At 38.1% G+C, this 26,407-nt stretch overlaps 1 protein-coding gene across 1 annotated transcript in view; it reads right to left on the reverse strand.

Moving 5' to 3' along the window:
* Positions 1-26,407, reverse strand: part of ST6GALNAC3 (ST6 N-acetylgalactosaminide alpha-2,6-sialyltransferase 3) — a 510,975-nt gene that overhangs the window by 277,870 nt on the left and 206,698 nt on the right. The window contains exon 2 of the mRNA XM_081056358.1: positions 17,364-17,558. Coding sequence (XP_080912484.1) covers positions 17,364-17,558 — 195 coding nt within the window. The remainder of the gene's footprint in view (positions 1-17,363; positions 17,559-26,407) is intronic.

Below are 26,407 nucleotides of genomic sequence, written 5' to 3' on the forward strand. Positions count from 1 at the left end.
TCCACACTCACCTCCATAGGAGGAGTACATTTTCCACTCTGATGTTGCACTTGGCCATAAGATTTACCTTGGACTCATGGTGGGTGAAGTGTATATTCCCGCCCTTTTATTTTGTGCTTGGCTCTGTGACTTATTTTTGGTCAGTGGGTTGTTAGCAGATGTGGAGACAGCAGAAGCTTGCAGTGTGCTTTCAAAGTTGAGCTTAATCTCTTACACTTTTGCCTCCACCATGAGAAGAATGTGGCCTAGTGGTCATCAGTGAAGAAAGACTCATGAAGCAGACCTGGATCCAACTTACAGCTTTGGAGCCAAACCCAGCTGAGTCCACTGGATGAGCCATAGACCAGGTGACCCACAGAAGACTGAGCAAGAATAAATGATGTTGTTTAAGCCACTGAACTTGGGTGACTTGATACACAGCAATGCTATGCAAATAGTTGTCTGATATGCAGACAGGTCACGTTTGACTTCTGCAATTACAAGAGGTGCTTAAAGTGGTTACCATCAGCGTAATTTTAATACAGTTCTTTTTTCCTTTCTTAAAATGTCTATACATTTTTTGGCACCCTCTATATGTATGCATGTATATATGTATACACATACACACACACACACACACACACACACACAGTGTGATCAAAAGATATGGTGAATATTTAAATAAAAAAATTTATTACAGTAAAAGACACATTGCCATTATTCCCTCTCAAAATACTCCCCCTTGCTTCAAACACACTTATTCCATCTTTCTTGCCGCTTTCTGAAGCAGTTCTGGAAGTCCTCTTTCGTGAATGTCTTTACTTCATCCTCCATCATGACAATGATCCAGTCACGCATAGCTTCTGGTACGGAAATTTCTATCAAATAAAAACATTATACTGTGTCCTCATCCACCTTATTCACTGGATCTGGCACCCTGGGACCTCTGGCTCTTCCCCAAAGTCAAAATGACCATGTTTTGAGTGGATTGAGGACATTGAGGCAGCCACACAGTGTAACAAAAGACACTCATGTTTATTTAAACATTTATCGTATCTTTTGATCACTATACACACACACACACACACACACACACACACATATATATAATTATGTATATGAAATAGGCTTCCCAAAACAAAGGGAAGGAAAGGATTAATGAATAAATAGTATACCATGTTTCCCCAAAATAAGACTGGGTCTTATATTAAGGTTTGCTCCAAAAGACGCATCAGGGCTTATGTTCAGGAGATGTCATCCTGAAAAATCATGCTAGGGCTTATTTTCTGGTTAGTCTTATTTTCAGGAAAACATGGTAATGATAAATATAATAATTAGTAATGTAAAAAATATACACAAACTTTTATATATACCACAATTACAAGTTCATAAATATGTTTTCATATAGAGAAAGACTAATAGGCAACAAATGCATAATAGGATATTTAAATGAAAATACTTCAGTCACAAGGGTTTGGGGAGAAGCAACAAAACGACAGAAAGAACATAACATAGGTACACAGTACTTCTACATACTAACACTAGGGACAAAATTATCAAAATGCTTCCGTTAGCATTTGCCCATGTCTGTCATATATAAGAAATGTGGAAGAGGTGTGTGTGTGTGTGTGTGTGTGTGTGTGTGTGTGTGTGTGTGTAACAGGCATTTTTTGAGAAAGAAAGTAGTCCCATTTTTTATCCCCAAGTGTTACAAGTCCTTTCATAGCAGAGATGTGATTTCACTACATGAGTGGTGGCTGTAACAACAGGAGGTAGTTAGTATGTGTGGTGGTTAAGAGCGGGGACTCTGGAGCCAGGTCCAAATCTCAGCAACTCCACTTAAAGACAATGTAACCTTAGACAAATTATTTAACCTTGCTGTGTCTCTGTTTCCTCGTATTCAAAATGGATTGATAAAAATACCTACTTATTAGTGTTAGGGGGTTTAAATAAATTAATATATGAAAAGCATTGAGAACAGTGCCTGACACATAGTAAGCACTCTGTGTGTTGGCTTATTGTCATCGTCATCATCATCATCGTTACTGTTTTTATTTTTACCAATTTCTGGGGACATGATGAAACCATCATTCTGTGAGCTTAGGGAAAGATACCTGAAGGTTAGCTAATAGTCCTCAATCCAATAAATATTACTAAATGTTATTAGAAAGAGTCACTGGTGAAATACAAGATTGTACGGAACCACCAAAAAATTATTAACTTTGTACCTTTCCTTCCTAGAAATTCCATAAATAAGTTACACATTGCCAAAAAGTGGGTTCGTAGCATTACAATGGAAGAAACTTTGGTAGCACATGAGTACAGCTGAGAGAAATTTAAACGCTCACACTAGCTTCCACATGTGTTCTTGGGGGAATCTTGGGAGGACTTGCATTTCTTAAGATTTTTGAGGACAAGGCAGGAATTACTTCTAAAATACTCCCAAAAGTATTTATTGTATTCAGTATAGAAAATTTAAACAATGATGTATTCACAAAACATTTGTCTTATACATTCCTTCCCTATAGAGCTAGACTGGTATGTATTTCAAATTATTTTGAACCACCTTATATTCTGTAGTCTTCCTTATCACAGTTAATGGCAATTCCAACCTTCCAGATACACAGGTTGAAAAAAACTAAAGGTATTTTTGAAAATAAACTTTTTATTTTAGGTTTTGATTTATAAAAACATTGAGAGGACAATACAGATAGTTTCCATAGATCCCACATCCAGTTTCCTTTATTACCAAAATCTTATGTTAGTATATTTGTTATAACTAATGAAGCATTATTGGTAAATTATTATTATTAACTAAAGTCCATACCTTGTTAATATTTCTTTAGTTTTGACCTAATGTCCTTTTTCTGTTCCAAGATACCATCCAGGATATCACATTATAGGTAGTAGTCATATTTCCTTAGGATCCTCTGGGATGTGGCAGTTTCTCAGACTTTCTTTGTTTTTGATGACCTTGACAGGTTTGAGGATTACTGGTCAAGTGTTTTGTAGCATGTACCTCAATTTTGAATTGTCTACTAATTTGTATACTCATTTATTTAAACCTCGTAACAACACCAATAAGTAGGTATTTTTACCATCCCATTTTGAAGATGAGGTGTTTTTCTCATGATTAGACAGGCGTTATGGGTTTGGGGGAAGAAGACTACAGAAGCAAAGTGCTATTTTCATCAAATCATATGAAGGGTACATATACCAACAGGATTTATCACTATTGATGTTGACCTTGGTGATATGGCTGAGGTAGTGTTTGCCAGGTTTCTCCACTGTAAAATTATTATTTTTTCCTCTTTTCATGTTGTACTTTTTGGGAGGAAATCATTACAAGCAACCCACATTTAAGGAGTGGAAAAGTACTCCAAACAATATATTCATCTTGACATTCTAAATTCTTTTTTTTGAACAATGGAAACAGCTCTAGAGTGTTTCACAGATAGATATTGCTTAAAAAATAAAGTACTTAATCCTAGTAATTTTTTAGTAATAAACATACTCATTATAGAAAAACTGGAAAACATGTTTAAGAAAAAGTTCACCTAGTATTAACCACCTACATCCTGAGCTATTGTCTCCAAACCTTCTTTCTATGTCTGCATTTCTATGTCTACATTTAAAGATTTGAAGTAATCCTCTACATATACTATTCTATCTCACTTATTACCATTTAACACAATGAAAAATTGTTCTGTACATTTAGACAAAAAGTGTTTTCTTCTTCACAATTCTGGAGTCACACATAGTGCCTAGCATATAATAGTTTCAACAAATGTGATCCCGTGAGCTGTCTGACTTGAACTGACAAAACCTTCATGAAACCTCTTAATGGAACTTGCAGATCAAGACAATTTTAGTCTCTTCCTTCACTCACAGGACAACTAAAGTCATGGGCATTGAGTCACCACCGATCTGGGGTCTTAGAAAATTAGTTGAATCAGTAAAATAGTATGTAGTTTGTAAGGACTAAAAGAGACAATGGCATGTGAAGATCATAAGCACACAGGTTCACGATCCCCATTCCAAATCCTCTGAACCAGTTACATTTTGGAATTCAGAATTCTTCAACTGAGCAGGATGACAGAGCAAATGTGCAGTGTATTATGAAACACCACAACTGGGTATAGGGAAACACATTGTAATCCAACAGTATTTTTTTTATATAATGAAGAATGTAAGTAATCAAAATAAATAGATCTTTTCCTTGTGTTTTTTAATTTTTCATGGTGCATTTTAAGAATTCCTTGTGTCTGGGTTGTGGAACACCTTCCAGAGGAATTTCAGTTCTTTTAGCCTCAATTTATCACTAGCTGGGGACCAAATTTTATTTCTCAGCTTGCAGAGTTCCTAGAAAATGCAAGTATTAAAATTCGAACTGATCACTATTGTACAGGTCTAGCATTTATAATTTCCAGGGATAATTTTTTGTTATCCAAAGACCAAAGATATAATACATAAGCTTCCTTGTCTGTTCTCGGTGCCAGTGTTCATGGTTTCTTTCCTAGCCTACCCTTTCACTCATGTTTAGGTCTAAGACCCATGTTTAGGTCTATTGTGGTGGGGGGTAAGTATTGAGGGTATCTCATTTTTACCTTTGCTGAACCCAGGCCTCGCCTTCTGTCCTATAGGGTTGAAATTACCCATCCCTTCTATTATTAATATTGATAAACTCCCAGGAAACCATCCATCAACTTTCATATCTACCTCTCTTTGGATACCGTCTCAGTTTATTGTGCTTGAAAATCTTCCTTCTTTCTGGCAAGGCTATCTGGGCATTAAATAATATAGAGGGTGCCAAACAAATGTAAACACATTTCAACAAAGGAAAACTGTATCAAAATTGTAATACTCAATATACACCAATAACAAAAAGTGAATACAAGTCACTTTTGCCTTTTGCAATTAAAAGAGGTGCTCAAAGTGGTTACCATCAGCATCCAGACACCACTTCTTTTTTTTTTTTTTTTTTTTTGAAGATTTTATTGGGGAAGGAGAACAGGACTTTATTGGGGAACAGTGTGTACTTCCAGGACTTTTTTTTTTTCCAAGTCAAGTTGTTGTCCTTTCAATCGGAGTTCAGCTTCAAGTTGTTGTCCTTTCAGTCTTAGTTGTGGAGAGAGCAGCCCAGCTCCAGGTCCAGTTGCCATTGCTAGTTACAGGAGGTGTAGCCCACCATCCCTTGCGGGAGTTGAACCGGCAACCTTGTGGTTGAGAGACCGTGCTCCAACCAACTGAGCCATCTGGGAGCTCGGTGGCAGCTCAGCTCAAGGTGCCATGTTCAATCTTTAGTTGCAGGGGGTGCTCCATCCCTTGCGGGACTCGAGGAATTGAACTGGCAACCTTGTGGTTGAGAGCCCACTGGCCCATGTGGGAATTGAACTGGCAGCCTTCGGAGTTAGGAGCACGGGAGCTCCAACCGCCTGAGCCACCGGGCCGGCCCAGATACTTTTGATCATGGCAAACTACTGCTTGAGCAACACTGACCAAAGTGTCCACTGTTCATGGTTTCTTTGGGGGCACCCTTGGTCCATACTATTTTATCCAGCAGGTCCTGATGTTACAGCAGAATTGTCAGGTTATCTTAGACCATTACACTGCCAGACCAAAACTCTTAATTTCATTTTCCTTTTAAATCAATAATATATTTATTAACTTAAAACATTTCTATAAGCCAGAGTACTTAACTAATCAGGTATACCATTTCTCAAGCCTTCTGGGATGACATTTGATATAGGAGCTGTATAGCTAATTTTGAGATAAAAATTCTTTAATGAATTTTTCTTCCATAAGTAGGCCTCTATAAGTCTACTCTGGAAAATGAGAAATCACAATTTGATTCCATCTATTTAGTGACAAATTGTCTTCCATATATTGACTACAATTGTTTAATTGAAATTACTTGAATATCACTATTTTGAACAGCCATAGAATGAATCTGTTATGCTGAAAGATCAATGCCCCGGAGGTGGTATTTTTCCAGCATACTTGTAACCAAGTCTGTCGCGTTCTCTTCCTTGGTGAACTCCACTTTTAATTTTTCTTTAAAGTGGGATTCAATGCTGATCCTTAGCACATTGTCTGGAACAGAGTAAGTACTTACTAAATATTTGGTGATTGACTAGTATTCATGGTTATAACTGCCACTTATGCATCTTCCTTCCTTCCTTCCTTCCTTCCTTCCTTCCTTCCTTCCTTCCTTCCTTCCTTCCTTCCTTCCTTCCTTCCTTCCTCCCTCCCTCTCTCCCTCCCTCCCTCCCTCCCTCCCTCCCTTCCTTCCTAATTACTCTGTCAGACTATTTAGCTGGAACTTGAGAAAAGTTGAACAAAAACTCTTATCACTGGGAGGCCTCTAGTTCTATCATCTTTTTCAACTCTCAAATCAGGGTGCTCTTTCATGGGTGCCCTGTTTTGTTTTACTTTGTCAGAGATAAGGTAACTTGATATTTGAACTTCTAAGAGTCACCTTTCAAATGTGTTAACATGACAGTTGACAAATAGGCATTTTTCTACCTAAGGTTCTGTAAAGAATAAAATCTCCTTATATCTTCCTGGGAAACCAATCACTACATTGAAAACTGTGATAATTGATATTTTATCAATAACAAATGTAATTTGTAAAGCAAAAATCAATCTGTCTTGACTGGTGATACCTCATAGCAATAGGGAAGATTTCTTCTGAATAATTATAATACAAAGTATGTGATTTACCAGTTTAGTAAGACTAGAAATTGAGTAAGTTATCAGTCTTGTCCAGCCATTTTCTTGCTTTATGACCTCGAAAAATTGTGACCTTTACTTTCCTCCTTCAAAAGATAAGCTAGTTTCCTGAACATGTGTCCCTCAGCGGGAAGAAATACAGTATGCATCTCAGTGGATACCTGAGCTTACTGATGGACTGATATCTTCTCATGCTCGGCCTCCCAGCAGTTTTTAAATCTGAGTTTGGAAAGATATGGAGTGTTATCGAAAAATACGGTGAAGGCTGGTGCCGAGTGCCATCCAATGGAAAGGCAGGGATCTTCAATACAGGAAGTGGCATGCCAAACCTTAGTAACAGTGTGTGACAAGTTTCAACTTGTTCAGTGCAGTCAGTCAGATGTGAGCTGCGGTTGAGAGAAGGTGTGTTTTAAAGTGTGCCATAAATTATGACAACATTCCATGTCACACATTGCTTCTGCTATACTACAATTTCCTTCAAATAAAAACATTATGATGTGCCCTCATCCACCTTATTTACCGATCTGGCACTGTGCACTTCTGACTCAACATGACCATGAAAGATAAATGTATTGAATTTGAATCAATTCAAGATATTGAGGCAGCCATGACAGCGCAACTAGAGACTCTCATAAAAGAGGACTTCCAGAACTGCTTCAGAAAGTGGCTAGTATGATAGGATAAGTGTGTTTAAAGTGAGGGGGAGAATTTTGAGAAGGATTAATGGCAATGTAATATATCTATTTTTGATTTACACATTCACTGTACTTTTTTATCACACCTCGTAGCTGCTCTCATCCTTGTTTAAAGATGAGTTTCAGAATGTTTGGTTGCTGCTGTTATAAAGTAACTATACTGTATAACGTATATATATCAGCTAGGACTGTTTTGGTTGCAAGTGACCAAAGCATAGTTCAAAGCAGCAGACATGAAAAAGAAGGATTTATTCGCTTATATACCCAAACCACGAGGGAAGTGTAGACTAGATTCAATAATGGCTAGTCTCAGCACTAGAGAAATTGTCCAGGCCCTCACTTTAGTTCTGCAGCTGGTTTCTGCCTCTCTCAATGTCTTGGTCTCATACTTTCCAGGGAACACAGCCACTGACACCCAGATAATCACATCTCAACACTCTACCATCAAAGAAAAGAGGGTCTTTCCCACAGCATTAACCAGAAGAACAACAAAATCTGAGAATGGTTCAGAATGGCTCATCTGCAGCTATGTGTCCATCTCTTGACCAATCACTTGATTGGCCATTCACTAGCCTGAATTTTCTGCCTATCCCTGTGGTCAGAAGGGAAGGCACTGTTTTGTAATAAAGGGGCAGTGGAGAGTAGGCAAGCACGAGATATACCTAACTAAGCACTATATATACCTAACTGACTAAACGTATATACACAGAGGGGGCCAAAAACATGTACACACATTTTAAGAAAGAAAAAGAACTATTAAAATTGTAATACTCAATGTATACCAATAACAAAAGATGAATACAAGTCACATTTGACTTCTGCAATTATAAGAGGTGTTAAAAGTGGTTACCATCAGCATAATTTTTCCTTTCTTAGAATGTGTATACATTTTTTGGCACTGTGTGTGTGTGTGTATACATATATGTATGTATGTATATATATGTGTGTGTGTGTGTGTGTATATATATACATCAGTTTATTATGTAACATAGAATATACGTATATAGTCTATGCATTTTGTATTTAAGAACGTATAAATAGTTCTGTGAGCATGTATATATTACATGGATGTATGTATTTTCTGTATATTTCTACATATTGGTTCATGAATATGGATGGATATACATATTATATGTATTACTGTCTTGAAACTATTTGTGTGGTTTTCCCTTTCCATTCATATTTCAAGTTCATAATTACCTAATGAATGCATTTTCTATCTTCTAACCCCCAGAGTAACTTGCATCCCAGCCAGATTGGCCTACTTATTGCCACCACATGGTTCTGATTTCCTTTTCTGGAAAGAGAGAGGATCATGCAGGCCTGCAGCAGTGCTTCAGGAGACCTTTGGGCATGGGGTGCCAAGTCCATTTCAGGGGTACACAGAGGGCAGCATTATAAGAGACTGCCTACGCAGTTTTGGGGGCAGCAGGACCAAGGTAAGAGCACTCCAGGACTGGATAACCAGTCAAACAAAGTGAGGAGCCCAGAGATTAGAATAAAAGGTAATGAAACCTGAGAGAGGTAAGAAATGGAGCAACAGAGTGAGGCGGTGGTAATTACCAGTGAGTGCAGACAGGAGCTCATTGTGACTTCTGGTGTAGTGCCCTTGGCCTACTAGGAGCAAAGGAAAATGAACAGTGTCCATTCTGAACTTCTGCTTTTGCTCATTTCCCCGAAGGGTAGCAGAATGTACCACCCCAACATGTGCCTCTTTGGCATGGGGATTCTTTTGAGCTGATTAATTTAAGAAGCTTCTGACTGACACAGGGGAAGTTTAAAAACAAAGTAGAAGCCCTCCTTTTCTAAGGGAAATTAACATTAAAAAGAAGGCCTGTACCAGGAAGAGAGTTATTATTACCAAAGATAACTTTTTTTTGGTTATAGTTTACGTTCAATATTATATTAGTTTCAGGTGTACAGCATAGTGATTCGACATCTATATAACTTACAAAATGATCCCCTTGATAACTTTTGTGACTGCCAGTTTGTACTTCTTAATCCCTTCATTTTTTTCACCCAGCTCCCTAACCCCCACCCATTTGGCAACCATCAGTTTGTTCTCTGTATCTATGAGTTTGTTTCTGTTTCGTTTGTTCATTTATTTTGTTTTTTAGATTTTGCATATAAGTGAGATCACAAGATATTTATCTTTCTCTGTCTGACTTATTTCACTTTGCATAATACTCTTTAAATCCATCCATGTTGCTGCAAGCAAACCAACAAAACAAAAAGACAATCTACTGAATGGGAGAAGATATTCACCAGTGATACATCTGAGAAGGAGTTAATATCCAAAACATATAAAGAACTCATACAACTTAATACCAAAAAAACCCAAATAATCCAATTTAAAAATTGGCAGAGAATCCAAATAGACATTTGTCAAAAGAAGACATAGACATCACCAATGGAAAAATGCTCAACATTACTAATCATCAGAGAAATGCAAATTAAAACCACAATGAGATATCAGCTCACACCTGTCAGAATGACTACCATCAATAAATCCACAAACAATAAGTATTGGCGAGGACTTAGAGAAAAAGGAACGCTCATGCATTGTTGGTGGGATTGCAAATTGGTGCAGCCACTATGGAAAACAGTATGGCGTTTCCTCAAAAAATTAAAACTAGAACTCCATATGACCCAGCAATCCCACTCTGGGTATTCATCCAAAGAAATCCAAAACACTTATTTGAAAAGATGTATTCATCCCTATGTTCACTGCAGCATTATTTACAAAAGCCAAGGTATGGAAGTAACGTAAGTGTACATCTATAGACAATTGGATAAGGAAGATGTGGTACATACACACAAGGGCATATTACTCAGCCATAAAAAAAGAATGAAAACTTGCCATTTGTGACAACAGAGATAACTTTTTTCATCTGAGAAAATTATCTGCATGGCAGGGCCAACATTTGTTTACCAAACAGCTGTCCTCATCTTCCTATGAATTGCCTTTTTCCCTTCTAAAACCCCAGACTCTAATCCTTTTCCTTAGCTCAACTGTCTGGCTGCATTTTGAGTCCCTTATTTTCGTCGGGTTCCCATACAAGATCAAATTTATTTTTCTCCTGGTAATCTGTTTTATGTCAATTTAATTATTAGGCCAGCCACAGACCTAGAAAAAGGGAAGAAGGGAAACCTCTCCTACACTCCCAACTCTATTGTTTCTTCTCTCTCTATCCCATCCAAATCCTTTTACACACATCTCACCTCTCTCATAAAAGCTTTTTGGAATTGTTTGAACCCCCAGTGATATCCGTCCCTCCCATTTGGTAGTAGAGTATAAATTGCATTGAGATGTGGCCATTGTTTGGGAGTAGCTATTTTACAACCAGACTGAGAAATATAATCTCTTCTCCACTCAGCAAATATATGCCCTCATACTTAGGAAAAAGACAAATTATCTTCAAAATGATTAATCCAGTATGCACATGCCAAATAAGTAATCTTTATTATATGTTAATTTAGCTGTTTCCTTTCCTATAACAATTTAACAGTTGAAATTTCTTCTGCTTTACAATCATACAAATGTGAATACTCAGATTTTAATTAACAATTAAATTGATTAGTTTTAAACTTCTGGAACATATATTTGCATGTAATTCTTCTCAATATACTTATGCAAAATCCAAAGCCTATATTCCCAAATATAGAAAACCCATTCATGTCAGCTTTAGTTACATGTGGACATTTATTCAAATGTGTGGAACATGTGCTTTTATTACCAAGAAAGTCAGCTCTGTTCCTTAATTGTAGCTATAACCACAATTTGGGAAATTCTATTGCAACATCAATATGTCATGCACATCTTTAATTAGGCTAGCACGGCCTGTCTATCACAGCAACTGATCCTAAGTATTCTTATTTAGTCTACTTGAGGCATTAAAATGTTCTCATTTTTTTAAAGAGGCCTGTTTTGGCCTCATTAAATTGGTAAGCAAATCAATATGCAGCCCTACAACTTGATTGCTATGTTCTAGAATCCTTGTGCTTCTTCAGTTAGCACATCTGTAGGCACCATTTAAAAGTCGCTCTTCCCCAAATATGAGAAAACCTCTGCAGCTCTAGCATGTTAAGGTTCTCTTACCAGAGCTGAGAGAGATATCTCTCACCCCCACCGATGACCAGAAAGATCTGGATGTGGCATTCTATTGATTGTCAGAGCTTGATTCTCTTATCTAGTGGCTAATGTAAATGAGTGGCAGGTTACTTGCTCTGAGCAAATTTCTTCACACCAGGTCATCCAACAAAAAAAAACACCATACAAACACACAAACAACCCAGGATGGCTGATTCCATGGTCTGGAAACTACAGACAGAATCTAGCCTGAAGTTCACTGTCTCCTCTTTTCTCAAAATCTGCCACGATCACAACAGGGAGAAACAATGATTATGTTGAACAAAGCCCTGTGGTACCTTAGTAGTTAACACCTTCTCTGTTTGCTATCCTTAATTAATTTAAAATGAATATTAAAATTTACATTAAGGAAAAAGCAGAGTTCACAGGATATTGTCTAGCATAGATATGTATGGGTTTTTTTTTTCCAAACACATATAGATTATGCTTTTTACTATGTCCAAGGTCATTTGATAAAATTATAACTGCCCTAATTATATAGATGAGGTCCCCGTAAATTCAGTCCTGTTTAAATGGAGGGTTGTATCACTAACACAGTAATCATTTGGCAGGGCATGTCTGAGCAGCTAGTGGGTCAGGAGATTAAACGGGGTGGGGAGCAAGGGAAGTATAGACCCTGTTGCAAAATGTAAATCACTCCTGGTCTAAGCTTTGGTTTGGGTTCTGTGGCCAGTAGAGACTGCAGGATTTCAGAACTCACACAGTTAGTTGGCACTCATTTTGTTTCCCTGCTGCTAAAGACTTCCCATCCTACAAATATAACAACTTTCTCCCATACTGGTTAAGAAAGGGAAAGAGACAGGGCAAAGGGTGGGAGCCAATCACCAACTGCATTATATCTGGCATTACAGAGTGGAGAAGGTAATCTAACTAATTCTTTCAATTTAACTCCTCTAGAATGGTCCTCATAGTTTTCACAACATATTCCTTCTTACGAGTTTGGATGAGGAAAAATTATACTCCAACAATTTGAAATATAAGCAAGTCCACATGTTTATCTTTCCTGTGTTCCTTATACTTTTACTTCTTGTACTTCCCTTGGGAACAGATCATTCAAAAACTGGGTGAGCTGATAAAATGAAGATGAGTTTGAACTGGGTACAATTTACTATGTGTGAGGCCTTCAGAGCCGACTGTCACAGATTCATGAGACTGCCTAATCTTCCACGTGTGCCAAACCAAAGGGACTGGAACTCATCTAATTATTAAAGATAACCAGAGAATCAAATTTTGCTCCCAAGCATCTAAGCTCTGCACTGTGGCCACTAAGTGTTCCCCCTAATTCAGCCACCCCTCCTCCCACTTTGTTTCAGACAGTAGTAGAGAGACATACTTTCTCATAAACATTTCCACTCAACATCTTTGTTGGCAGCAATGTCTGGTCCAGTTGAAGGATCAGCCAATAAAACCATCATCAAAAATCATCATGTTTGCAGATACACTACATCTGGAAATTACTGCTGTCATGTCTACGTATTTTTTGAAAAAAATCTTGAAAGTATGGTGGTTTCTAGAAAGCATACACTTTTTTCTGAGAACTTCTGAGAAAACCTCAAAGACAAACATCTTAAAATAGACAACTTGACTCAGCTCAACCAAGGCTATTGACCTTTCTCCAGATTAGAAAAGCATGAATAAGGACACAGGAGTGTGTGGCTGCCTCTGAAGCAAGGTTTGAAGGTCACTATTAAAGCTATTTGCCCCAGAACATCAAATATACCACCTATTATTTCATCTATACCATTTTGGCTCTTGAAGCTTTTTCTCTCCTGCATCTTATTTAATGTAGCTCTCTCTGGGAAGGATCACACCTGAAGTCATTATTTAGTGAAGACCAACAGACAAAGCATTTGGGAGTAAAAGTGGAGCTCTGATACTGGGGAGGTGGGGACGGGGGAAGCGGGGGTGGAATTGTGAGAAGGAAAGATGAAATCAATGAGGGAGGTAGAGAGCCCCCCAGTTTTGCTTTCCTGTCAATTTAGCCTAGAACTGTTTGAGTTTGGAGGGACATCTTTCATTCTCTCTGGGTGTGATGCTGTTTTTCAACTTCCAGGTAAAATTTTCTGCTCATCACCTGTACTCACGTTACAATACGAGGCCTCTCTTTCTATCATACACAGACTAGCACAATATGTTACCCGCATATCTGCTACTCTTCGCATAAAATGAAGTCGCCTATTTCAAATATTTCTAGTTTGTTTTAAATAGCTTAATGCCTCATTGCTTCTGTTTAGTTATTTCTTGCTGTTAAATTAAATGAAATGCTTTGTGTATTTCCTGGTCAATAAATATCCTACTGTGCTCAGAATATATTTTGAATTTTTATTATAAAACAGACATGCAGAAAAGTACATACAACATAAATGTATACTTAAAACAATATTTAGAATGTGGATTTCCTTGTAACTTCCAACTGGATGGAGACATAGGACACTGTTGAGATCCCAGAAACCCACACTGATCACAAACCACACATTTTTTTTCTCAGAGGTAAACTGCTCTTCTCACTTACATGATAATAATTCCCTTACTTTTTTTTTCTTTTTAGTTTTATTTCCTATGTATGTCCCTAAGCAACACTGTTTATTTTTGCCTCTCCTTGTGATCTATTAATAGAATCACATTGTGTATATTCTTTTATTCTTGCATCTTTTGCTTAAGATTATGTTTGTGTAAGATTCACCCATATTGTAACATATAGCTGAAGTTTCTTCATTTTTATGGCTGCATGGTATTTCAGTGTATGTAGCACAATTTGTGTTTGTTTTTTTTGTTTGTTTGTTTTAAGATAGCCAAGATATGGAGGCAACCTGGGCCTCCATCAATGGATGAAAAGATAAAGAAAAGTTGGTACATACATACACTGGAATATTAGTCAGCCATAAAAAATGAAATCATGCCATCTGCAGCAACATGGATGGATATTATGCTGAGTGGAGTGAGTCAGACAGAGAAAGACAAATGCCATATGATTTCACTCATATGTGGAATCTGAAAAACAAAATTAACGAACAAAGAAAACAGAAGCAGACTCATAAATACAGAGAACATTTTGACAGTTGCCAGAGGGGGTAGGGGAAGGGGTTTGGGGAAATGGGTGACAAAAGGGAAGGGATCAAGAAGTACAAAATGGGTTTGATACACAAATGGTGGTATGAGGGGTGCGTCTTGAAATCTCCTCTGGCAGTTACAACAGATTGAACAGCTATACTTCAACAAAGGACTCCCAGCACATCACACAAGTATGCCTGGAGACTCGCACTGTGAATCACCTAAAGGTGGGCAAATTTGGCTAGTGGGGGAGGAGGGTAGAGGGAAGTGCAAAGACGCAGGCCACGGGCCCCAGGGCCCCAGAAGTAGACCAGAGCCACAACCTTGGGAGAGGGGAGAATTCAGGCTCTACGTGTACCCCTTGTGGCCCACAGTCCTGTCTGAGGGATCAGCATATAAGGTGGCTAAAGCCAGCACTCGAGGCCTATGTAACACAGTTTTAATCCATTCTCCTACTGATAGATATTTGGGTTGCTTCCAGGTACTAATGATTGTGAACAATGCTGCCACACATGCTGCCCATGCCTCCTACTCCATGAGTGTCTCTCAGTGAATATATCGATTATCAGAAATGTTGGAGCATGGGGTATGGAGTATGTAGATCTCCAACTTTACTCAATAACAGGAAGCTATTTTTTCCAAAGTGGTTCTTTCAATTTTTACTCCCCCTACCAGCGTATAAGAGTTCCTACGGTTCCATATCCTTACCGACACTTGGTATTGTCATATTCGTAATTTTTTGCCAATCTGGTATTTAGTGTGTAGTGACACCTCTGTGTGATTTTTTTTTCTTTTCTCATTGCGGTTTTAAGTTACAAAACCCTGATTTTTAATGAGATTGGGAATGCCTTTGTAAGTTTATTGCCCTGAGTCCAGATTCTTTAAAATTTAAATCAAAAGCCTGGTATGCTGGACTTTGGTATTTCGGTGTTATTCATACTGAGCACTTCAAATCATAACTGATAAGTATAGGGTGAGTAAGAGACTCATTTACTGAACATTAGTTTGGAACTGGGCACCTCATGCACTTTGTCCTCTTTAATCCCCATAATTACTTTGCCAGCTGATTTCGTTATCCCCATTTTTAAGTGGCACTCAAACCATGCCTGTGTACCTCCAAAGCCTAAAAACTCTTTCCGGTAATCACGTTTCCTCCCAAGAAATAACCTCTGCAGGATCAAAGTAATGATCAATATCCTGTGGTAAAACCATTGCACTCAAAACTATACCTAAAGAATATCAAAGAGAGCCTGGTTATTATGACTAATTCAATAACTGCCTCCCCAGGTCAGTTTTTCCCTTCACATTCCAAAACCCAATCCATTCATATTTAAACAAATGAAATGGTCCTTGATTTTTTGGAGGGATTTCTCTCAAGAGAGTAATTGTGAAAACTTCAGTCGCATGTTTCACTTTCTGCCTGTGACAGGCACTTGTGAAATGATTAACATGATCCAATAATGCTATAGAATATTAAATGACAGTCAGAAATAAAAGTCATGAAACACGAGAGTGAGACAAACTGTTCTCTTAGATAATCTTTATACAGGTAATCAATTTATTAGGATACGCAACAAATTCAAGGAACGGACACTTTAAAAAAGCTTAATTTAAAACCAATTAAAGGATAAACATCAAGCATGGCTCCTAAGAATTTATGTGTTATTAATGGTGCCTTTTTTTCTTTTTAAATATAAAAGTCTAGTAAAAAGCCTGTAAATCCTGCAGATAGAGAAACCATTTTCAAAGACTCAAATTAACCAGAAGCAATGACTCAGGTGTGGTATTGCCTACACAAGGTGATGAACCAAGCCAGCTCTCTACATCCCTCCCCGGATGCTAAGAATAACTCTCAGAACAGGAGTAACATTCAGTGCCTAACTCTCCTCTCTAGTATTCTTTACAAAATGACCTTTCAGTGGGATTTCATCCAAAACTCTTCTCAGTGAGGTAGACAAACTGGTGATCTGTACCTTTGTCACCAAAAACTTCAAACAGGCTTGGACTTTGCATCTATGAATATTAACCTCACATTCATCCCACTCCATAGAAATAGTGAAAACAATTTTATGAACAACTTCCACATACTTCACACATTTTGTGAGGTTCATTATTTTTTTCCTTCACTCCATGATACAAATCTTTTCTTGCAAAAGTGCTAGCTTAAGTGTACAGTTTCTAGTTGTCAATGTACCGCCAGCCTCTTCTGTACCACCAATTTAGAGGTTCAGTGATTATAGGATTTAAATGATTTTAACCCCTTTCAATTTGAAAACTCTTTAAATCCCATTATCTCTGCAGCCACTGAGAATTTTAAAGTCAGCTTGGCTATTTTTCAGCTCCACATCTAAGGATTATGTGTTTTAAAGAGTATGAATGCTTTTCTGCCATTCTACAAAGAGCTGTCCCCAACCAGCTGACCTCCAGTAAATAAAGCCAGCCAGTTCTCTAGCTGATAACTGCTGATCAGAGTTAATAAATGGAAAGATACGTATGTTATGCCACAAGCCACCAGGAAAACAGGCAATTGCTTCCTCAACTCCACATGAAGCCAGTGAATCAGAAGATTTGATGCAGGAGGGGCAGCAGACTTTAGACGTGTATCAGTAAATTTCTAAGAATGAGAAAGCAGAAGAATGCCAGGGACCCAAAAAAGCTCACTGGGGCAGAGAGAGGAAGTTCAATGATCGGAAGCCGTCTTGCGCCTAAAGAAAAGCTGTTACCATGGATACCCTTGAATCCCTCTGAGGTCTTACCTCTTGTGTCCTCACATTTATGTATCCATAGTGAGTTCGAAGGGGCCGCCTGTATGTGTAGGAGAATGGTATCCATTTTGCACCAGGTTGTCCAAAGCAGTTTAGTAGCAGTGGAAAATTCACTTCATTTACAAGGCGCACAACCAGCAGGAAGAGAAACGCTGCTATGAAGCTCACTGCAATCACGGACTTTCTCTACAAAACATTCAAAAAAAAGAAAAAAGAAAGAAAAGAAGAAGGATGAATGATTGACTTTCAACCAAAAGCAGTCACAGAAGGAGGTTTCTTTATTCCTCTCCCTTTTTTCTTCCCCCAAAGTGTCAAAGGACTCTGTCATTTAGTATATTTGGACCTGGAGACAGAAAATAATGCTTTGGGGATAAGGCTGCCTTAGTGTGCTGAGCCTCGGAGGGCAAGCAAGCAGAGCAACTTTTCTTGGATTACCTTTCCATTCTATTCCTACCTTTCCTTACCTCCCTATTTTCCTTGGCAACTCGTATTCAGTTGTCAAAACTCAAAACACATTCTCAACTATAGAAAGCCTTTCCTAACTGCTCAATTCCCACCCCACTGTCATCTCTTCACCCCCAACCAACTACCCTACTAGAGGTAAAAAAAAAAACCCACCACTCCCATACCTTGAAGGCAATTCTATTGTTGTATATTTTCCATTGTATAATTGTTTATATGACTTTTATTCCATGTAATTGTGAGTTCCTGGAGAATTAGGATGTACTGTGTCAGATCCTTGACACAGTATTTTCTGTAATATAGGCACCCAACAAACACTTGAGTGAATAAATAAATGTGTGGATTTCTTGCATTCTTGTCGACAAAGTCTCATTTTCAAGCATTATTCTGTGTCTTTATCTAGCACTCTCTACATGCAGGAAACTTTGTCTGTGCTATAAAATATGCAAAAGTAAGATTCAGAAAGCTAATAATAAGAGTAGGAAGAAAATCCATGCCAAGCAGCATAAGAACATCCCCCTAAATGTGTTACTATGGAACAAGCGCAGGAACAACTGCATCTAACTGGAGTGGGGAAAGCAGAGATGTATTTGAGACTGAGTTTGACAAAATGCATGAGTTTTAATCAGTACAGATGTGTAAGCAGAGCTTTCTAGGTGAAAGGAACAGACCAAAGAGGCAAGAAAACATGGGGTTATTCATAGCCACATAGCTCTTTGTCTTACTGGGGCATGGAGAAAAAGAAAAAGCTGGAAACACAAATAATAAGTTTATAGACTGCTGAGATACCAAGCTCAGAAGTCTACTGAGTTTTCTAGGTGACAGAAAACCAAAGAAGGCTTTTGCTTGCTCATTTGTTTGTTTAATATTCTAAAGGTGACTGTTATAAGTTATAATGAAACATCAGTGTTTAAGATGCTAGGAGCAGGGAAAACTATAGACAGGCAGCAACTAGTTAGAAGGGAATTCCAATTGGATAAAAATAGGGTAATGAGGGATGAAAACTAGAGCAGTGGCAGAGGGAATTTAAAAAAAGTGGCAAAAGACATGAGAAACTCAATTTTGGTGGAAGGTAGAGCACTTGGCTACTGATTGGGTAGAAGTCAAAGACGGAAAATTCAGAGATCCCTGATCTTTTGAGTTTAAGTAGCTGCAATTATACTGGTCACATCAGGGGAAACCAGAGTGGTCAGAGCAAGCACTGCTCTAAGAGAGCAAGAAGATAAAGCCATTAGATAAAGTCCTAGTTGTCACAGTCTGGTGGGTCATCTGGATAGAGCTGCCAAGGAGTCAGGTGGAAGGTGAAGTCTAGAGCAGAAGGCAGACATCAGAAACAACTCTGCCTTGAACTCCAGGATGAAGACACAATGAAATGTTTCTCCATGAAGTTGGATTTGGCCTCTGATTCTTCTTCAAATGTAAGGGAAGACAAATAACTTTATGGGAATGACTGAATGTGGTTGTGTTTTCAGCTTACTACTTCCTGATGTAATTAGCTTCCTTTTGCTCTTCACCGAATGTCCCAAAAGGAGAAAAGAAACCCAAAACCAGCCCCTGAATCCTCCCTGGGCCCATGGTTTCAGTCTATGTAAGAGCAGTAGAATAAGTCCCCTAAAATCAGAGACACCCAAAGTCTTTGCTCTTACTCAGCCCCTTTAATGTGTAATAGCCCATCCCTCTGTCTAGCCAGCCCTGAAAGTCCCTGAGTTTTGCCTACTCAAAACCCCTTGTCTCACCACTAACTACCACAGCATTACCTCATTTAACCTTCTAATCATGAAAAACCATTTTAATTTGCTCCTCTGTGGAATCATTATGTCCACAACATTGCAATGTGTCAAGGTAACAGCTTAAATGAGGTGATGGATCTTACAAGTTTAAGAACATGGACCAGAACAGATGGCTAAATAAAAGCAGAGAGGCCAGTCACCCATTAAGTAAACAGGTAAAAACCTTTTTATCACCAACTGATAGCTTGTTGCGAAAGAGTAGCTTGCTTTGAAGGAGACCCAGATGGGATTTGTGTCTTTGTCTATTCCAGAGTCCAGCGTAGCTCTCTGGTTCTCTTGGTTGCCGCAATGCCCTGCGTGGCTGGGGCCTTGGTGACAAAGATATAGATAGCCTTTCTGAAATACCTGATCACACATAGCAACACATACATAATGCATACATAAAAAGAAAATAAATCAATCATTTTGAGAGAAACTTCAAAATGGAGTAGTTGCAAAAGCCTGCTCCCTAGTAATCCATGTCTGCCTCCCATGTTCTACCAAATGGAAAAAAGTAATGAGCACAGAGAGCATGAGGTGAGCAAATGGGGAGTTGAAAGCCTGGCTCTGACTCCTCCGTGCTGGACCTGGAATCATATTCTGCAGTGGGCAGAGGTGTTCCTTTTATAGTTCAGGCTTCCAGCCTAATTTCTGTTGTGTTGCCTGGACCTGATTCTTTGCCTTTCTTCATGCTTCCATATACCTGTTTAACATGAAAGCACTCTCAAAGTGCTGATATAAATATCACCCTGAAATATCACTAGAAAAAGTATAACTTCAAGCACATTCTGTGCTCCAGGCGGCAAGGACAACAGGATTTGACATGAATGTGCATTTTTCTAGTAGTCACTTCCGCCAGATCATGACCTTGAGCTTTAGTAATTAAAACAAAAACCATGGATGAGGCTTTTCCAAGTTTACACACACCAGTATGCAGTGAGAGTGTGTGTGTGTGTGTGTGTGTGTGTGTGTGTGTGTGAGAGAGAGAGAGAGAGAGAGAGAGAGAGAGAGAGAGAGAGAGAGAGAGAGAGAGAGAGAGAGAGAAAGAGAGAGAGAGAGAGATATGGGAGTTGGGGAAGTAACAAAATACTGATATGCATAGCAAAGGAAAGTATTTACTCTTTCAAGTCACAATTGCTCATTAAATCCATACTCTGTAAAGTTTTGGTGAGGTGCTGAAAAACAGAAATAAACCAAAAACACTCACCATGCTTCCAAAGAGTCACAAATGGCAAGTAAACAGAAAAGTGTAATACCACACATCAAATAAGGTAATAGAGGAATGCTCAGCAGTCCAGAGGAAATTGGGGCAGGGGGCTCCTGTGATAGACAATTCAGGGAGTGCTTGCCTGAGGACGTGGTATACAAATGAAGTCCCGAAGAATGAGGAGTGAGAAAGAGGCGATGGGAAGGGCATTCCAAGCAGAGGGAACACCACAGCACAGAAGTTCGAAAGGTCTTAATATGGCCAGAAACCTATAAGTTATTTGGTAAAAGAACATGTAGACTATATGTAGTGGGATATGATGCTAGGGAAATACAGGGTTCAAATCATAAAACAAAAAATAATAAGCCAAATACATTAATTTAGATGCAATTATCTGTTCTATCTATCTTACATTAGGATAATGAAAGGATAAATGTATGAAAGTGCCATGTTTTATAATTCTGACAAATTCTTCATTTTCCAACCATGTGAAAATATATCAATTACTTCATTTTATTGAAATTGCCATTTAACATACCACAATGCCCTGCTTCCAATTATTTATTCCATCAGTGGTTTGTTTTAGTAACTGTTTTGAGTCCATCAACACTCAGCAAATTTCAAGATGCTACCTGTTTATACATGTCTTCTATGTCTAACAATTTGTTTATGGAAATGATCACTGTTGCCTTTATTGAAGTAATTAGAGCATCCCCTAGATTCAACAACCAACAATTAGGTAAGCAAAACAAAACAGTAAGGACGTGTTAAATTTATAATGTAGAAGACTCAGTTCAACAATCTTTTATATTGCACGAAACTGACACACATTTAATAAGTCATCTCCCCTAAGGTCAGCATCATGAACATTCAGTGACACAATGGGTAGAAATTGCAGAGCACAATTCCAGGCACATGGTGAGCACTCAAAAACCAGAAGATATTACTATTATGATATAACTACTAATTATCAGAGCCTTGGTGGACCTTAGTCAGCTGGTGAGGATTGGCCAGCCCATGTAAATGTATGATAAGAACTCATCGATATTATTTCTCAAATATTCCAAGCAGCTGCAAACCCTTGAACTATTCAGTGCAACTTATCCATACAAGCTCTCAGAGAATGTCACTGTGCCCAAATAGATCTGATGAATTGCTTTTGGGGAAAGCTTTCTCCTTCTTTGTTCTTCCTTTTAGACAAGTCTGAAGGGGCCTTTAACAACTGAGACATTTAGAATTTAGTCCCCTCTGTGTTGCAAAAATATGCATCAAAAATGTGGCATTCTAGTTGCTTGATCTTTAAAGTAGGAATACCATTTATCAGATTTACAGCAGAAATACCTATTTCAAAACAAAACCCACAGAGAATTCATGATTTAGGGAGAAAACAAGTGCAGAAATTTTGACCTAGCAAATGTGGAAGCTATATTTACATTTACATGTTTTTATTTTTTCTACCACAGAGTTAGTTAGTGTTTAACCACAGAATAAAGTCTTAACCTTTAGTCTGTTGCTAGATTTTGTTTGTTTGTTTCTTTTTCATAAATGATAAACAACAGTATAAAGGTATTTCTTTCTATTTAAATACTATTACTTAATTACTGAAGTAGTTTTTTACCAGGGTAAAATGGTGCACACTTTTGTCCATATGCTTTCATTTATTGAATAATAAATATGAAATACAATGTCAATTGTGTTCTTTCTATCAGTGCTCAACCACCTCACACACTGATGAGTCCTTATCCATTGCCTATTTGTGATCTTATCAAATACAAATTCTTCTCTCATGTAAAAATTGTGTTATCAGTGTAATTCTACCTTGTGCCATTGGCCGAGCCCAAATCTGGTTCTCCCTAAATGCAATAAAGCTTCTTTCCATTTGTACAAGGATAAAGTGGCAAAGCTCAGAGTATATAAATGAAATCGTCATTTGTTTTATTTTAACTATTTATGGACCCTGCTTATTAAACCATACTAAACTGTGCAGAAAACCTCACTCATTTGCTTGGGGGAATAAGAATAAAAGGGTAATAAAAAGGCAGACGTTCCTAAATCAGTGGAGTCCAGATAAGAACAGCATAGGTGGTGATAGAATTATTGAGATCATCCAGAAAAGAGTAGGGAACTTTGAACAAGGTCAACATGGGAGAATAAGCAGCATTTCAGAATCCATGAGGCTGGTGAAGAAAATGCAATAAGATAAACAAAACAGATTTTGAGAATAGGCTTTGAAGAGGGCAGAGAGAGTGGAGCTAGAGAAGCAAGAATGGATCTGATTATAGAAGGTCTTGTATATCCCACCAAAGAGTCTGAACTCACACTGTAGAATCCAAAGAAGTGCTTAAGCATGGGCTATACAAGATCAGACTTGACTTTGGAAAGCTTACTTTGGAAGCGGTCTGGTCAATGAAGGGGGGAGGTGGAAAAGATCATTTCCAGAAAGACAATGGCAAGAGCAACAATGGACCATTTCATCAGATATCACTAGTGGGCATTACATTGTTAATATGAAAATTGCAGTTATTACTTTCAGAGATTAGCTTTTCTTCCAGTGGCGGCACTACTAGGAATAGTCCAGATACAGTGTATGTATGAATAATCATCATAGTCTTAACAGAAGATATTTGAGTGTTATCAGTTGGAAAAATACTTCTGTAATCCCCATTTTCCAGACCCACCTCCCCCCCTCAAAAAAAAAATAGACATGTAGAGAGATTGAGTGACTTACACAAGGTCACAGAGCAAGGAAATTGTAAAGACAGGTACTGACTTCAGGTATTCTGACTCTGAAAACTATGTTCCAGTGACTGAATTAACTAAGTTGCTAATTGTTACTCATCCCAATGGGAATGCTCTTATAAAACTGATTCATAAATTTTAAAAACCGGTACTAGCCCTAACTAGATTTTGTAATATAACACATTTTGTCAGTAAACAAAACACTTAATTCATATGGAAAATTAAGAGGCTGATCTGAAGCATGGTGATTATGTTTGCTTCAAAATCAGTAATTTGTTGGCAAATTTCATTCTTTTTGCCTAAATCTGGCTTTATTCCTTGTAGTAAAAAGACATCTACAGGGTATCATTGGTTGGCACTCAGGGAAAATAGTGCAGTTATCCTTCCACCTCTGCTAGAAAACATTAGGTGCCCTTCCTTAATCATAGTGTGGAGCCTTGTTGCAGATTGTAGAAACCCACATGGCATGTCTTCCTTTCTCAGCTCCACAATTCATGTCCTTTTAATCAATGAAGGTGTAACTAGTCAGCAAAATGTTGATGGTTTTGTTGAAAGAAAGAAAGAAAGAAAGAAAGAAAGAGAGAGAGAGAGAGAGAGAGAGAGAGAGAGAGAGAGAGAGAGAGAGAGAGAAAGAAAGAAAGAAAGAAAGAAAGAAAGAAAGAAAGAAAGAAAGAAAGAAAGAAAGAAAGAAAGAAAGAAAGAAAGAAAGAAAGTTAAAGTAGTAGAACACCATCAATATGGTGACCAGTGTAAAGAATTTGGACCCCCCATCATGTCACTTTCAGATGGGTATAATCCAGTAAGAATTTACAAATCCAACAAACAAAAACCAAGGCAAGAGTTCTTGGGAGTACAGCTATCATAAATTATTCTGTGCGAAAAGCTAGTCCTAGGGAAAAATTGCAGGTACCCAAAATTTCCTCAGGGATATTTGTTCCCAAAGGAGACTTCCTAACGCTGCAAACACTATAAAAAAGTTCAAGTTAACATGAGTTTGTCAGATGACATAAGAGGTCCCTCTGAACATTCCAACACCTATTTTGAAACTAATGAAAAATGTCAATGAGTTTTTAATCAGCCTGCATATTTTTTCTTATTCATTTGAGGAGGGGATTAAGTTTCCTGGCCAGATTTGACTTTTAAACTGTACAATATCAAATAAAAACGATATGGCTATATTCACTGAGTTTGTTTCACTTTATAAAATTATAAAAAACCAGGTATATCTCATTCTGTCTCTTCATCTTTATAGAAATTGCTTTAGTATATGTCCTTTCACATAGCAGAAAGAAACCAAAGTTCTTCAGAAACACAAGATTGTTATTGGGTATGCAGCATGAAGGACCCAGAAAGCTGTCTCTCAGTGTGGCTGTGCACATACACACAGAAAAATGTCATCAAAACGGCTGGTTCTCATGATGACAACATCATATATTAGGGCAATTAGTCCTAAAGGTTTTTGTGGAGTTTTTGTTGTTGTTGTTTTATTAAATCTTTTCACTACAGGAAAAAATATGTACTGTTCCACTTGTTGGCCTCTTTCTGTGACACCTAGCATGATGTTGAGGGAAGAGAGGTACTGACTAATCAGGGACAGTGAAGGTACTGAGGTAATCAGATCAGATGCCTTTGTTGCATTCTTAGTCACCTTAGCTTCTTCGTTGGCCTGAGTTGGTTTCTGCCAACACCTGCTGGGCATCTTGCCCTCTTAAAGAGGTGAGTTTATCTCTTAAAATCCAATTCTTACTTGTGAGGTGTTCAGAAGAGTGAAGTGGAGCATACGGATAAATTCTGGTCATTTGAGAGTCACAAAGGAAGGATTGACGATGATAAGGAAGATGATCATGACATCAGCTGGGACCTCTTAATTTTCTGTGAATCTACATGGCCTTATGTTGAACAGAATTCGTCGTTTCAAGCACATTCACACATATCACCTCCCATAATTTTCCCTCTCACCTGTGAATTAAGAAGGAAAGTTTGGGTACTTGAAAGTCTCACCTTTCATCTCTTTTTTCATGCCCTCCATGTTTCAGGCTGGGCTTCTCACCATTTCCCAAAACCCCTTGGCTATCCAGTTTTTATGACTTTGTCCAGGCTGCTACTCACTTGCACCCTGTTATTTTCTACCATCCCATCTCCACAAGTTCACATATAACTCAGCGCAAATGGTGTTTCCTCCCTAAAACCCTCTCTTCCTACCTTGCTTCCAGTTCATGGATGGGGATGAGGTGGAAAGGGGGGTGGAGAAGGAAGATGAAGGAAAGAGGTAAGGAGGAGGGAAGAAAAGAAGGATTCCCCTATAATTTTGTCTTGAAAAACTTTCTTGAGAATGTGAACAAAGGCTGAGAAACGTCTCTCCCACAAGCAGCACCAAACACAGTGTCTTGAATTTAGAAGATATTCGGTAAATACTGTGGAAGAAATGAAAAAATAAAAGAAAGAAGAAAGGATGGAGGAATTAAAAGTCATTCTCTTCTAAATATACATCATGTGGTAAAGTATCCAAAAAGTTTCAGATTAGGATCATTTTCTGTAAGAGGAAAAACACACAAATTATTTTCTCGTTTCCTCTTTAGTCACCTCACTTGGAAATATCTATGTAGATATGACGTGGGAGTGTTGGGGAGTGGGGGAAGAGGAGTTGGATGGGGAATATAAAGTGAAGTGAGAAGAATTTGAGCATTTGTTGAACTGGAATTTTCACTGAGAATTGCTTTGAAGTTCCTAGTAAAACGTGCAGACTTCAGTGGTAGCAAAACTGCTTAAAGCAACATCGTTTATATGGCACATAAAAAGACTTATAAGAATTCATATTTTTTAGAAAACCGACTCTTGCCTCAGAATAACACTGAAAG

The sequence above is a fragment of the Rhinolophus hipposideros genome (genome assembly GCF_964194185.1).
Source record: "Rhinolophus hipposideros genome assembly, chromosome: 8".
Classification (NCBI taxonomy): domain Eukaryota; kingdom Metazoa; phylum Chordata; class Mammalia; order Chiroptera; family Rhinolophidae; genus Rhinolophus; species Rhinolophus hipposideros.